The 16430-nt window shown below is 41.1% G+C and overlaps 1 protein-coding gene across 2 annotated transcripts in view; it reads right to left on the bottom strand.

Moving 5' to 3' along the window:
* The window catches only part of BBS1 (Bardet-Biedl syndrome 1), a 67040-nt gene extending 50881 nt beyond the window's left edge, over positions 1-16159 (bottom strand). The window contains exons 1-2 of one of the 2 annotated variants that reach the window (XM_089658079.1): positions 15892-16159; positions 12951-13021 (exon numbers count right to left, since the gene is read on the bottom strand). In XM_089658079.1, coding sequence (XP_089514205.1) covers positions 12951-13021; positions 15892-15923 — 103 coding nt within the window. In that variant the 5' untranslated portion in view covers positions 15924-16159. The remainder of the gene's footprint in view (positions 1-12950; positions 13022-15891) is intronic. The other variant, XM_089658080.1, reaches the window with a different exon arrangement.
* Positions 16160-16430: the final 271 nt, after the last annotated feature.

Genomic DNA, 16430 nt, shown 5'->3' with positions numbered 1-16430 from the left:
AACACTTTTGCCTGGACAGTGTCTAGGACCAACCCCAAATACTCCAACTCTGTACTGGCTCCAGGGCTGACTTCTCAAAGTTGAGCACCCAGCCCAAGCGTGCCACATTTTTTCTCAGACTTGGACCACACTGATCCCTGAGCAGTAGATCATCCAGATAGCCCAAAATCTATATTCTCCGAGTTCTGAGCAGCCCCAGAACTGGAGTCAGAATCTTTGTAAACACATAAGGAGTCATGGCTAGCCCAAAAGGTAGTGCCAGGAACTTAAAATGTTGAGTTTCTATCGCAAACCGCAGAAGCTTTTGATGAGCTGGAAATATTGGTACATGCAGGTATGCGTCCTTGATGTCTATGGACGCTAAAAGGTCTCCCTCTTGTAAAGGAGCAACTACTGACGGGACTGACTACATCTGAAATGAACAAATCTTTAGGAACCAGGTTAGCCTCTTTAAGTCTAGAAGAGGCCTTACATCCCCATTCGGTTTAGGAACTGTGAAGAGGTTTGAATAAAATCCCTGGAACCTTTTATGCGATGGAACCTCCACAATCGTGGCCTGGGACAACAGCTGGTCGAACGGAAACAAAGATTTCCTTCTCAATGGATTTTGGATACACTGAACCCTAAGAAATGGGTAGCAGGAATGCCCCAAAACTCCAGTCTGTACCCCTGAGCAACTGTATAAGTGACCCACTTGTCCTGGATCAGCTCTCCAGATCTCTGAAAAAAAACAAGTCTTTCCACCACCCACACGAGTGGGGGCGCCCCTTCATAATGAAGCGGACTTAGAATCTGACCTGGTAGGCTTCTGCACCCAGGGTTTCCTCTGGCCCTGACATTTTCGATGCAGAGCCCTGGTGTCCAGTGAAATGCTTGCCTAACGGAAGAAGCCCCAACCACCAAAGTTACTGGCCCCTTAAAGGTCGGACGTTGGACTTTCGCTTAAAGGGTAAAAGCACACTTTTCCCCCTGAGATCTTCTGGATATACTTGTCTAAGACATCCCCAAACAGACAGACATTCTCCCTGAAAGGGAACATCCGCCAACAATCTTTTGCACGGAAGTTGTGCCGCCTAACTCTTTAACTACAAGACCCTGCGGATGTGTACCGACAGAAGGGCCATTCGAGAGATCTGCTGAATAGAATCCTTAAGGGCATCAACTGCAAAACACAAGGCCTGTGGTAAATCTGCCAAATCCAGCCATATCCTCCTTCAAAATAGATGGTCTTTTAACCACCAGTTTAACATGGTCATTCAGAATCTTGACAGATACTGATAGCAGCAACCGCTGGTTGTGCAGCAGCCGCTGCCAGGGAAGAGGGAGCATTGAGGAGCGAATTCTAATTTTTTTATCTGCCAAATCCTTAAACACCTGGGCATTATCCACACGACAAGTTAAATGCTTATTCAGGGAAGACACAGCTGCGGGGACAGACTAAAACATTTAATGTGAAAATGGCTTAATGTAGCTTAACGTGTAATAAACTGCCTAAATCTCAACTGACTTGAAACTTTGCACAGCTCAAGTTCTCAACTTCCCAAACATGTCCTAGAAGCTTCATAGATTTTGGCCTTACACAAAGAAAATGGGGGACATTAAGCTTGTTTTTTTGGTAGCTTAATGTACAAAAAAGAGCTTAGATGTTAACCAATTTCCCCCAAACATCACAAAATAGAAAACTATCTATAGCAACATATTCTGAAAATTTCAGATCATTTGGTAAATCACACCAAAAGTTATTCACATTAAGCTATATTTTACAATGCTAAAACATTTCATGTAAACAGCTTAATGTAAAAAGAGCTAAAAGCACCATAATGCGCCTAACTCTCAGTCAATTGACTTGAAACTTTGCACAGCCCACGTTCTCAACTTCCCAGACATGTCTTAGAAGTTTCATAGATTTTGACCTGGAGGTAGACTGTACTAAGATTGAGCACACAGTAATTCTCATGAATATATACAGTGGATATAAAAAGTCGACATACCACTGTTAAAAAAGTCAGGTTTCTCTGATGTGAGAAAATGAGACAAAAAAAAATAATTTCAGAAAAATTTCCACCTTTAATTTGACATATAAACTGTACAACTCAGTTGAAAAACATACTGAAATCTTTTCGGTGGAGGGAAGTAAAAATAAAAAACTAAAATAATATGGCTGCATAAGTGTGCACACCCTCAAAATAATACTTTGTTGAAGCACCTTTTCATGTTATTACAGCACTCAGTCTTTTTGGATATGAGTCCATCAGCATGGCACATCTTGACTTTGCAAAAACTCTTCAAATATGTCACATTACGAAGGCATCTCCTGTGCACTGCCCTCTTCAGATTACCCCACAGATTTTCAATCAGATTCAGGCCTGGGCTCTGGATGGGCCATTTTAAACCTTTAATAATCTTCAGGTGAAGCCATTCCTTTGTTGATTTGGATGTATGCTTGGGTCATTGTCATGCTGAAAGATGAACTTCCTCTTCATGTTCAGCTTTCGAGCAGAAGCCTGAAGGTTTTGTGCCAATATTGACTGGTATTTAGCACTTGGAAATATGCACTTCCCAAGCATGCACCACAAGCCAAGAAATCCCCAGTGATTGGTTGGTGAGCCACAAACACACACTCATAATATTCCCCCATTGGCTGTCCCACGCAATGGCCACTACACAAGGTGGTAGGGGCTACACAAGCTTAATGTCACTCACTTGTGGGGAGCTCAAAACCCATTAAACTTCTAGGACATGTTTGGGTACGTTAAGCTCTTTTTACATTAAGCTGTTTACATTAAATGTTTTAGCATTGTAAAATATAGCTTTAAGTGGTTGTAAAGGCAGGTTTTTTATCTTAATGCATTCTATGCATTAAGATAAAAAGCCATCTGTGTGCAGCAGTCCCCCTGAGCCCCCCTAACACTCACCTTATCTCCCTCTCTCCAGCGAACACCATGACTTTCTCAGCCTTCCGAGATTCTCCTACCTGAGTGGCTGAGACAAAGCAGTGCCATGGCTTCCATTGCTGTCAATCAAAGTCAGCTAGCCAATCAGAGATGAGGGGGGTGGGGCTTAGTCGGGGCTCTGTGTCTGAATGGACACACGGCGCTGTGACACAGCTTGGGTGCCCCATAGCAAGCTGATTGCTGTGGGGACACTGAAAAGGAGGGAGGTGCCAGGAGCACAGAAGAGGGACCCGAGAAGAAGAGGATCCCGGCTGCTCTGTGCAAATCCAATTGCAACAGAGGAGGTAAGTATCACGTTTGTTATTTTTATGCAAAAAAAACCCCACAGCCTTTAGTATTACTTTAACGTGAATAACCTTTGGTGTAATTTACCAAATGATCTGAAATTTTCAGAATATGTTGCAATAGAGTTCTATTGTGTGAAGTTTGGGGGAAATTGGTTAATATCTAAGCTCTTTTTTGTACATTAAGCTACCAAAAAACAAGCTTAATGTCCCCCATTTTCTTTGTGGCAGGCCAAAATCTATGAAACTTGTAGGACATGTTTGGGATGTTGAGACCTTGTGCCGTGCAAAGTTTCAAGTCAATTGATTAAGATTTAGGCAGTTTATTACACGTTAAGCTACATTAAGCCATTTTCACATTAAATGTTTTAGTCTGTCCCACAGCTGCGCCCACCGCTGGCATGCCCCACTTTCTAATTAACTTCTCCTCCATAAGATACAGAATGGAGAATCTTTTAGGCAGAACAAAAACTCTGTCTGGGTACTCCCATTCAGCATAACTTGCTCCAAAAGAGGGTTCACTGGAAAAAGCCTGAGTACTTTGAGGCGGCTTTAATGAGCTCAAAGAGGAAAAAAAAAAGAGCCCTCAGATGCCTCCACAAGGGGGGGGGGGGAGGCTGGGTAACTTGAAACCTCTGACCGGACCATATCGGTAAGGGTCTTAACTAATAACCTCTGTGATTGAGAAGCAGAAACCCCCTGCTTCTCATCAGGCTGTGACTCTTCTGATAGAGAATCAATTGCCCGACCCTCTTGAAGAAGATCTTCTACCGCATCCTCATCCTCAGATTCCACCCACTCTTGTTCAAGGACTGATGGGTCCAAGGATGGGGATGCAAAAATCACAGCAATCTTGTATTCTAACTCTGCTAAGGCTGATGCAGAATCCTCCTTGGTTACGTACGCTGAAGCAGACACACACCAGTAGTAACCAAAATGTCAGACAAACGCAGTGGCTCATGTTGACCTGTTGCCCCTGGTCTTTCAGGAGAAGATAACACAGTGGCATTTCGACTAGGCTCTACAGGACCTTCCGGTGGTGCATTTGCACCCCTTCCTGCTGTGCCTGCCCCACACCGCATTCTGGATGACATTACCTCCACTAGCGTTACAAGAACTGTTTAAGAATTTAATCAAAACACAGCATTCACGATAGTACTCCTTAAAGTGAAGCAACACACTCCAATGCAGTCCACTGAATCAAAGGGGTACCATGTACACAACCTTCCTAGGGAAATACTCTCATGCCCTTAGAATAACCTGCCGTGTGTCTTGGTCATCTCTCCAGGGTCCAGCAGCGGTAGCAGCCAAGGTACTCCCCCTGGTGGTCTTCCCAGGTGCATATATATATATATATATATATATATATATATATATATATATATATATATATATATATATATATATATATATATATATATATATATATATATATATACACACACACACACACACACACACACACACACACACACATACATATATATACATATACACACACACACACACACACATATACATACATACACACACGCACAAACACTTACCAATACCGCTGTGGGCCCCTGAACGTTTAGTCAGAGACCAACCTTCACCCATCACGGCGGGCCTTGCCCTAAAGACCTTCAAGGTCTCAGTCCCCCTTCTAAAATGGGAACCACTGCCTTGGACCCGTATAGCACCCTGCCAGAAGCGCCTTGGTCAGATCAAACTGCACAGGGTTTCGAAAATGCAGGGTCTAGCGCTGTAAAGCCACATTACAGGCAAAACCCCGAAGATTATTTTCATTATCCAGCGAGGCTCGGGTACCATCCATTTTGGCTAACAGCCTTTGAATGGATCTGATTGAGGTCCTTGACTCTCAGTAGAATCATTCCAGACCTCCCAGTATGCTTACAGAGCACATGCAGCACATGTTTAGTGACCATACACCTTACAGTCCCTGGCGAAAAAAACTTCTTGTGTAAGAGGGGTTATATGGGGGAGGACTGCCTGTTTGATTGGTCGGTCAGTGTCCATTCACCTGGAGGTGGCATGTAACCCAGTCATTATTATGGCCTGCTCTGTGTCCTGTGATGTACGATAAAATAAATTGTTTTTCTTAGTTTCTGTTATAAAACAGAAAAAATGTTCTTCATACATTTAGGCCAAAATGTATACTGCTACATTTCTTTGGTGAAAATAACCCAAATCAGTGTAAATTATTTTGTCTGCAGGAAAGTTACAGAGTTCACAAACTATTGTATACATCTGAAAATCGATCAATCCTGCTGTACTGACGGGTTCTCTCATTTCTTGAGGCCCAAAAATGTCAGGACAGTACACAGATATCCCCCAAATTACCCTTTTTTGGAAAGTAGACAGTCTGAGATATTTAGTAAGCGAGCTTATTGAAGTTGTCTTTTTTTGTCATAATTTTGTGAAAAATGAAGAAATTTAAAAAACATACTGTCACCAGTCATCATATAACTGGTGTGGCTGTGATTAGAGACTGACTGGTGACAGTCAAAAAAAAACAAAAAACTAAAAAACGTAATTTTTTTTTTGTACACACTGTGACCGGAATGATGTAATGTAATACAATAATATAATGTAATAGTAACACTGTAATACTCTGGGGAGGTGGTCAGTATTTTTTTTATACATTATGATTGCTTATAGCAATGACTTTCATTGCTATAAGCAAACATTTTACAGTAAAGCGTCATCATATAACTGGTGTGGCAGTGATCAGAGACACTGAATAGTGACAGTATGAAAAAAAAAAAATATATATTATTGTTATAAATTTTTTTTTTTAATTTTATTACTTTTTTTATGATTTGTTTTTTCTAACACACTGTGACCAGAGTAATATAATGTTACCATAGTAACATTGTACTACTCTGGGTTAGTGATTTTTTTTAATGATTGCTTATAGCAATGAATGTCATTGCTATAAACAAGCATTTTACTGAATGAAAATCTATTCATTCAGTTTGTTTTGTTGTGATTAGCTGTGACTGGCCACAGCCAATCACATGACACAGATGGGCTGTGATTGGCCCAGTCTGTACCATGTGATCACTGTGACCAATCACAGCTAGCAAGACAATTGTATACAATGGATGGCAAGAAAGGAAGCCATCAATGGTTTACAATTGTCATGTGACCTGCTGTGAATGGTCACAGCCTTCACATGGTACCAGCAACAGGCTGGTACACAGATCAGTCATTGTCTGTGTCCGCTGGACACAGCCAGTGACAGATCTCATTGCAGCGTGGCCCCACCGGCACGCAGGAGGCAGCTATCTGGAGGGATGTCATATGATGTCCACACGGATTGACAGGAAAATGTTAAGGTGAAATTCAACTTCTAGTTGAATGTCCCATGCTGCAGCCATAGGCTCCTACTGCTGTCAGTCAAATCCTGTGAGGAGGGAGCAGGGGGCTTGACCAAGTCACACTGTGTGTCTATGGTTGCACACAATCTGGCTCAGGAGCACACCCATAAGAGTGCCCCCTTAGCACACAGATTGCCAAAGGGGCACACGGAAGGAGGAGGTGGGGAAAGTGCCATGGGAGAACTCCCAAAGACGAGGTAAGGGACCATTTTGCCCAATACACTATTTTATTTTAATAAAAAGAAACAAAATAGGATTTAATATCACTTTAATGATCATTTTCCAGAGTGGATATGTATATAGGGAACCAGCTGAGGCTAGGCTTATACAAGAAATTGTAGTTGTAACCGTGCAGATTTACCTACAAAAGATGAATGCTCCCTTCATATTTTGTTTTCCCTACTTTGATATTTAGCTGGCATGTGGGCTTCACCTTAATTATAATAGTTAACTGTGAACTCACAAAGCACACTTAAAATGGGAGACATTGTTGATTTACAAAAGGAGTTACTTAGTAGAGGGATTATTCACTTTGCAAGGTTTATGCTAACTTTGTATAGTGAATGTTTGTTTGCACTTGATTGAAGGATTTGATCACTTCTTCACCTTATTTACGACGCTCAGTAAACATTCACTTTGCTACATAAACAGCTTGTAAGAGGTCAGAAAATATCACATTTCAAACAACATCAGCCATATTTTAATCCCAGCATATTCCTTTTAATCATCATCAGTAACTGAAGGCAAATAAAAAATAAATACATAAAAAAAACAAAAAAAAACAAAAACTGAGGCTCATTTGATTACTGTATTAAGCAACTTCTTTTAATCCAATTCTAATAATCCCTCGAAATCTTCTTAAATCATGTGATATGAGCATGAAACAATATTACTCCAACTTATGATCACTTCCCCGATGACGCCATGTAACACAACAAAGCAAAAGCACTTCAGGTTCTGCAAAATTACCAGTTTCTTGACCATGTCACATATCTGTAAACAGTCTATCTACCAGAAAGCACATGTCAATTCTACATGACGTTCAGCTGGCTCCTTTAACCACTTGCCCTCCTGAGGATTTACCCCCCTTCCTGACCAGACCATTTTTTGCATTACGGCGCTGCGGTACTATAATTGACAATTGTGTGGTCATGCGTACAACATCCTTTGTTGGTAATGACAGCTTCAAGACGCCTCTTCTGTATGGAGAAACTAGTCGCATGCATTGCTCAGGTGTGATTTTGGCTCATTCTTCCACACAAACAGTCTTGAAATCCTGAAAGTTCCATGGGTCTCTTCTATGAATTTGGATCTTTAGTTCTTTCCATAGATTTTTTACTGTCAAGTCAGCTGATTGGCTGGGCCATTCTAGCAGCTTTATTTTCTCTTTGAAACCAATTGAAAGTTTCACTGGCTTTGTGTTTGGGATCATTGGCTTGCTGAAATATCTACCCTGGTTTCATCTTTATCATCCTGGTAGATGGCAGCCGATTTCATCACAATGTCTTGGTACATTTTTCCATTCATTCATCCTTCCTTCAATGACATGAAGTTTGCCTGTACAGTATGCTGAAAAAATGGCCCCAAGCCATGATATTCCCACCTCCTCCCTTCACTGTTGGTATGGTGTTTTTGGGGTGATGTGCAGTGCTATTTGACCTCCAAACATGGTGTGTATTATGGCACCCAAAGAGTTAAATTTTGGTTTCATCTGACCAGACTATATTCTCTCAGTATTTCACAAGCTTGTCAAAATGTTGAGCAAAACTTTAAATGAGCTTCAATATGCTTTTTCTTCAGCAATGGAGTCTTTTGTGTGAGTGTGCTAAATCCAGGTCTTTCTGAAGCGCTCCACAAGTGGTCCTTGGCTCTTGGACAACTCTTCTGATAATTCTTTTTACTCCTCTGTCAGAAATCTTGAGAGGAGCACCTGGTCGTGGCTGGTTTATGGTGAAATGGTGTTCTTTCCACTTCCAGATTATGTCCCCAGCAGTGCTCACTGGAACATTCAGAAGTTTTGGAATCCTTCTGTAACCAATGCAATCAGTATGTTTTGCAACAATAAGGTGCAAAGGTCTTGAGAGCTCTTTGCTTTTACTCACCATGAGATGTTTCTTATGGGACATCTTGGTAATGAGACACCTTTTTGTAGGCCATCAGCTGAGACTGAACCAGTTGATATTATTTGCACTGACAAGGGGCATGATCGCTTCCCAATTACTGACAATTTCAGCTGGTGCCTTTGCTTTCCATGCCATTTTTCACCTACCTTTCTTCATGTGTTCAATACTTTTTCCCCATGTCATTCCATATAACTTAATTTCTGAACTTATTTGCTTTTTTTTCTTTGGGTTGTTAGTGACATGTGGAGAACATTTTATGTAACTAGCACCTTTAGAAATATATGTACTTAGAAAAATAGTGACGTGTTCAATATTTATTTTACCCTCTGTATGTATACACAAATGTTTTGCCTTTCATTTCTATTTAAACTGGGGGTTTACATGTTCAATTCTCCAATGTATTTAAATTATTTCTAGCCTACGCCTATGAATCTGAAGGTTCTTGAAGTTGGTAAACTTACTTTGTGATCCCTACACATCTGTTTCTTTGAATTATGTAACACATATGCACTAAGCCAAGTGTATAGGCTCTGCTGTGTCACAGAGCCCAGGAGGCATAATCAATACAGGAATCACTGCCAGCAGGCAACAACATACCATGGGATTTGTAGTAGAAATTGAAAGTAAAACAGCAGGGGAGAAGATGCAAAGCATTCAGGGAATCCAGGAAGTTTTGGAAAGAGATGGCCAGCAGACAGGAAAGATATAAAGGATATTTTTTTAAGTAAGCACACACTCACCGGCCACTTTATTAGGTACACCTTGCTAGTACCAGGTTGGACCCCTGTTCTGTCTCTCCAATCTAAGCATTGAAAGTGTGATCTCTGTAACTTACAGTTGTGATGAGATAACGATAACGCCAATCTCAGTTGGATACCACAGTCAGTGACTCAATCAAGATGATATCTTGTGAAGTTTATTCCATAAACTGAGAGAATCTTACAACAATAAACATCTGATAGGTCAAAAGATCATAATATGTCCTGCTTTATGACATGAGGCTAGAGCTGCAATGCATTTCTGGGGAAAAGGGTGGGCTATCTATACAGCATTAACTAAACCAAAGGAAAAGGAGAAACAGAGATAAAATACAGAAGACACTTAAAGGCATATGACAGTCATGTGAAACATGACAACCCCCCTTTTGCCTTCAGAACTGCCTTAATTCTTTGTGGCATAGATTCAACAAGGTGTTGGAAACATTCCTCAGAAATTTTGGTCCATATTTATAGCAGCAAGAAGTTGGTGCAGATTTGTCGGCTGCACATCCATAATGCACATCTCCCGTTCCACCACATCCCAAAAGGTGCTCTATTGGATTGAGATCTGATGACTGTGGAGACCATTGAAGTACAATGAACTGTCATGTTCAAGAAACCAGTTTGAGATGATTTGAGCTTTGTGACATGGTGCATTATTCTGCTGAAAGTAGCCATCAGAAAATGGGTATACTGTAGTCTTAAAGGGATGGACATGGTCAGCAATAATACTCAGGTAGACCGTGGTGTTTAAACGATGCTCAATTAATACTAAGGGGCCCAAAGTGTGCCAAGAAAATCCCCCCCGCACCATTACACCACCAGCTTGAACCTTTGATACAAGGCAGTATGGATCCATGCTTTCATGTTGTTTACGCCAAATTCTGACTCTACCATCTGAATGTCGCAGCTGAAATCGAGAATCAGACTAGGCAATGTTTTTCCAATCTTCTATTGTCCAATTTTGGTGAGCCTGTGCAAATTGTAGCCGCCATTTCCTGTTCTTAGCTGACAGGACTGGCACCCAGTGTGGTCTTCTGTTGCTGTAGCCCATCTGCAACAAGGTTCAACATGTTGTGTGTTCAGAGATGGTGTTCTGCATAGTTACTGTTGCCTTTCTATCTTCTTGAGCCAGTCTGCCCATTCTCCTCCGATCTCTGACATCAACAAGACATTTTCATCCACACAACTTCTACTCACTGGATATTTTCTCTTTTTCTGTCCATTCTCTGTAAACCCTAAAGATGGTTGCGTGTGAAAATCCCAGTAGATCCGTAGTTTTTGAAATACTCAGACCAGCCTGTCTGGCACCAACAACCATGCTACGTTCAAAGTCACTTAAATCCCCTTTCTTCCCCATTCTGATGCTCGGTTTTAACTTCAGCAAGTCGCCTTCACCACGTCTAGATGCCTAAATGCATCGAGTTGCTGCCATGTGATTGGCTGATTAGCAATTTGTGTTACCAAGCAATTGAATAGCTGAACCTAATAAAGAGGCCGGTGAGTGTATATACAATTGTGCTCAAACATTTGCATATCCTGGCTGAAATCGTGAAATTTATGCATCGACATTGAAAACCTGATCTGCCAAAACCTATCATGCCAAAAAACTTCTTATTTAAGGATAGTGATCATATTAAGCCATTTATTATCACATAGTTGTTAGGCTCCTTTTTAAATCATAACAGAAATCAGCCAAATGGCCCTGATCAAAAGTTTACATACCCTGGAATGTTTGGCTTTGATACAGACATACAAGGTGACACACACTGGTTAAAATGGCATTTAAAGGGTAATTTCCCACATCTGTGACTTTTTAAACTGCAATTAGTGTCTGTGTATATATATAGTCAATGAGTTTGTTAGCACTCATATGGATGTACTGAGTAGGCTAGATACTGAGCCATGGAGAGCAGAAAAGAACTGCGTAACAAAGGAATGGAACTTTATAAGGATGGAAAAAGATATAAAAAGATATCCAAAGCCTTAAATATGCCAGTCAGTACTGTTCAATCACTTATTAAGAAGTGGAAAATTTGGAGATCTCTTGATACCAAGGCAATGTCAGGTAGACCAAGAGTGATTGAAGCCACAACTGCCAGAAGAAATGTTCAGGATACGAAAAAACCCCCACAGGTAACCTCAGGAGAAATGCAAATTGCTTTGGGAAAAAGATGGTATGGTTGTTTCAAAGAGTACAATACAACGATACTTGAACAAAAACGAACTGCATGACTGAGTTGCCAGAAAGACTTTACTAGGCCAATGGCACAAAAAAGCACAGTTAAAATATGCCCGACAACACCTTGACATGCTTCACAGCTTCTGTAATCTGGAGAGATGAGACCAAAACAAAACTTTATTGTCAAAAACATAAATGCTATGTTTGGAGGGGGGTCAACAAGGCTTATAGCGACAAGAATACCATCCCCACTGTGAAGCATGGTGGTGGCTCACTGATATTTTGGGGGTGAGTGAGCTCTAAAGGTGTGGGGAATCTTGTGAAAATTGATGGCAATATGAAAGCAGCTAGCTACGCATGGGACACTCTTGGACTTTTCAGAACGACAATGACCCTAAGCACAAGACCAAATTGACCTTCCAGTGGTTACAGCAGAAAAAGGTGAAGGTTCTGGAGAGGCCATCACAGTCTCCTGACCTTAATATCACTGAGCCACTCTGGGGAGATCTCAAATGAGTGGTTCATGTAAACCGACCAAAGACTTGAACTGGAGGCATTTTGCCAAGACGAATGGGCAGCTGTACCACCTGCACGAATTTGGGGCCTCATAGACAACTATTACAGAGGACCACATGCTGTCATTGATGCTAAAGGGGGCAATAAACAGTATTAAGAACTAGGGGTAGGCAGACTTTTGAACAGGGTTAATTTCATTTGTTTACGTGTTTTCATGTTTTGCCTTATGGTTGTGCCATTCTGTTACGGCCTACAGTTGAATAAGAATCCCACAAGATATAAAAGAAATGTGTTTTATCTGCTCACAACTGTATATTCTATACACACACATACTTTTTAAACATTTTTGTCTGAGCAGAGATCTATGTTTGACCAAAACATGTTTGAATCCACTTACTGTTGACTGGCTCACTACCTCCACTGGAACTCTATTCCAAGCAACTACTCATTCAGTGAAATAATACTTTATAAGGTTAGTTTTGAACTTTCCTTCTGCTAGTTTGAGGTCATGTCCCTGCATTCTTGGTCTTAGCATATTGAAAATACTGCCGTCCCGAGTCTTATTCACAACCTTAATGTATTTGAAGGTTTCAATCACATCTCCCCCCCTTTCCTCCAGACTGTACATATTAGGTTCCTGAAGTATCTGCTGATGTTTTATCCCCCAGATCTTTCATAATTTTTGTTGCCCGTCCCTGGATTCGTTCTATCTTCTCAATATCTTTTGTAAGTGAGGTCTCCAAAACTTACCAATGCAGGATGATAATGAATTCAGACCAGCAACAGGATCATAATGGGCATCCAACCATTTTGAGGACTCACTGAGGGGAGAAAAAAAAAAAAACTCAACACATCATACCAACTGAATTATTATGAGGTATACAGAATCAGGATTCTCATGTACAATATATCTGCAAAAAAAACATGATAAAAAAAACTTCAGGAATCATCTGTCCTTTCTTCCCCATTCTGATGCTCAGTTTGAACTTCAGCAAGTCGTCTTCACCATGTCTAGATGCCTAAATGCATTGAGTTTCTGCCATGTGATTGGCTGATTAGCAATTTGTGTTACCAAGCAAATGAACAGGTGTACCTAACAAAGTGGCCGGTGAGTGTATATGGTGTTGCATGTCCTTTTATGCCAAAAAAATAATTTTTGTTTACAGATCTGTTGCCTTGTTCTCCACTTATGGCATACATCCTGATAGCTTTCACTGGTTGCCCCACTGGATGTTTCTTGACTAGACATACCTTGTCACAGCATTTGAATTGGAGCCTTCACATAGACTTCAGCACATGAAGAGGTAACAGTTATTGCAGATGGAACATGATTCTGTTCTCAGCCATGGTTTGGTCCATGGATGCTTTGGATTGGCAGGAAGTGGGGTAAGGATGAATAGCTGTAACATGCTTGTCAATGTTGCTCTTTGTGAACTTAGTAATACCCTCAGGATCTTTAGTAAAATGGTCTTAAGAAGCACAGCACCTATAGCTTATCCCAAATTTTCCATGACATTTTTTGAGAGGGTGAGGTTTATTGTGAATCGGGCACTGATGATTAGGATCATTATCTCTACCTCCTTTAGATCAGTAGAAGAGGATGAGACAAGATGGAAGGTCTGCCTTTTTAACAGATACTGTTTTCTGTAAGTATATATGTTTAGCTGCTATATTGTCATGCAAGTTGGTTGAAAGTTGGGTCCACTCAAGCTGAAACTGGGATAATTTCTTGTTCTTGCTTGATCATTGATGAACCTGTAAACATGTTAGAACATTGGGAAGGATACATTACAATCTCTTTTGTATTTTGAGCCCTATGCTGCCCATTTCTTTTGCAGGCTGAATGGCAGTTTTGACAGCACCAGACTTAAACCATGAGCGGAGTCCAAATGACTTAAGTCCTGCCTTTCAAAACTCTAGGTCCATCAGCAGGTCACTTAGGTCTTGGAGCTTTTGATGATCCTTGTTGTTGATTTGTGGAAAGGTTTGTAGTACAGCTTCAGAGTTACCATATGTTAGCTTACATCTTACCCATGCAGCAGCTAGGCCAGCATGTGGGTAGTCCATAGGTATTGCTCACAGTCTCTAAACACAATCTGCAGATTCTAGCCCCAGATAGCTTCGTTTATCTCCATTGATCAATTTATCGTTAGAAATTCGGTCATTACACGATGGCAATATGTTTGCACCCACAACCAACTGTTCGTTATTTGAAAAAGAGTTTGAACGATTTTTCGACCAGTGTATGGCTAGCATAAGAGACTTTGTTGGTTTAAGGCTTCAGTCTTGGTTAGTTCTGCTAATATGTCTTCTAGATTAGTTTCCCCTGAGAAGGCTGAATATTTTGCAGACAATTCCCAGCATAAAGGTGATCTCTACAGTATTAATCCTGCTGCTTCACTTGTTAGAATGAAAAACAACTGACATGCAGTGTGCTGTCCCATGGGTCTGGCAGATTGCTGGAGAGCCTATCTCTAGTACTTTCATAGTTTTCTCTAGAGCCTCTATGCTGGTTTTATGGTGTGTCTGGGTTCTACACCCCACTCTGCAGTATCTGTGGAATTCGCTCCCTGTACGACTGTGTGGTCAGAAGCATAATATACCACCTTAACCACTTTCCCACTGGCCTATAGTATACAGGGCGGAAGAGGTGCACAAAATCACGTGTGTGTGTATGTGTGTATATATATATATATACATACACACATGTGATTTTGCCTTTCTGGGTAGGGAGCACGCTGCTATTCGCAGCCTCGGCTATCAATCACCAGGTCCCGGCCAGTGATTACTCACCAGTGATCGATCAGCATTACCGACAGAGGGAGAGAACTGTATGTTAACAATATAGTTCTCTTTCTGCCAGCTCCTGCACACTGCTTTTTACAGTGGAAAGCACACACATTCAGAAAAACAGCACACAGTTAACCCCTTTGACCGCCCAGATGTTAACCCCTTCCTGCCCAGTGCCATTAGTACAGTGTCAGTGGAATGATCACTGTATTGGTGTCATTGGGGATGTCAGTGACACCAAGTCAGTTCCCCCCAGTGCCAGAATGCCCCACGCAGTCCCGCTATGAGTTGCTGATCACCGCCATTGCTAGTAAAAATTAAAAAAAAAAAAAACCCAGTATATATACCGCCATTTGTAAATTCTATAACTTTCAGGTAAATCAGTTAATTTACACATATTGGGATTTTTTTTTTTTTTAGCAAAGACATGAAGCAGAATACACTTTTGCCTAAATGACGAAATTTGATTTTTTAATTTTTTTTACTGGACATGTTTGATAGCAAAAAGGCAAAAATATTGTTTTTTTTTCTCAAAATTATCGGTCTTTTTTTTTTATAGCACAAAAAATAAAAAACACAGAGGTGATCAAATACCACCAAAAGAAAGTTCAGTAAACTGGAAAAAAAGTATGTAAATTTAATATGTGTGCAGCGTTGCATGACTGCGCAATTGTTAGTTACACAAAACAAATGGCCTGGTCAGGGAGGGGAGTAAATCCTCTGAAGGGCAAGTGGTTAACACAGATAATGCACAAAAGTGATTTTAATTACCACCTTAATCAGCCCCAGAACCTGTGTAATTAATATGTGTTCGGTTTTAAAGGGGTGAGGAGGCAACCCTACTTCACCACAGAGCACGCCCACCACAGCACACAGTATTATATACAAGCGGCATCCTCACCCCTCTCGGCTGGTATCAGATGAGGAGGACATGGTCGGCTCAGGTAACCGTCCAGCTATGGGGACCGAAGAAGTAGGAGACGAGGACCGGAATACTCCCCCAGAATGTCGGACTACATACGCAGCCCGATCACTATGATCATCGGCAGTCTATAATTTTCATACGTTCACCCGTTAGGTAAATAAACCGTCCCGGTGTACTGATAGCTCTGCTCTTAATAGGCCGACCTGCGGTTGCCACGACAACGGTTAAGCCATCACCAAGTCCTCTCGTACACGCCCACTGCAGAACGGTGATTGGACCGTCCTCTCAGCCAAATGAATATGTCATATCCGGGTACAGCTATTTTTTTTTCCCTTCAATAACTTTATTAATGAAACTAGCAATTTCTTCCTTTTTTCGGTGGCTTCTAGAAAACGGAAATGAGAAGGGAGGCAGTCGAATGCCATTATGATTTATGTGCAGACAGAACTGTTTGATCGCATGACAATTTAACCAACTGCGACCTGCTTTGTAAAAGAAAAACTGAGAACTGATCA

Source organism: Staurois parvus, unplaced genomic scaffold (assembly GCF_062004578.1).
Source record: "Staurois parvus isolate SC_StPar_1 unplaced genomic scaffold, SC_StPar_1.0 ptg001051l, whole genome shotgun sequence".
Lineage (NCBI taxonomy): Eukaryota > Metazoa > Chordata > Amphibia > Anura > Ranidae > Staurois > Staurois parvus.
The sequence above is the reverse complement of the archived record's forward strand: the minus strand, read 5'-3'. Positions and strand labels throughout refer to the sequence as shown.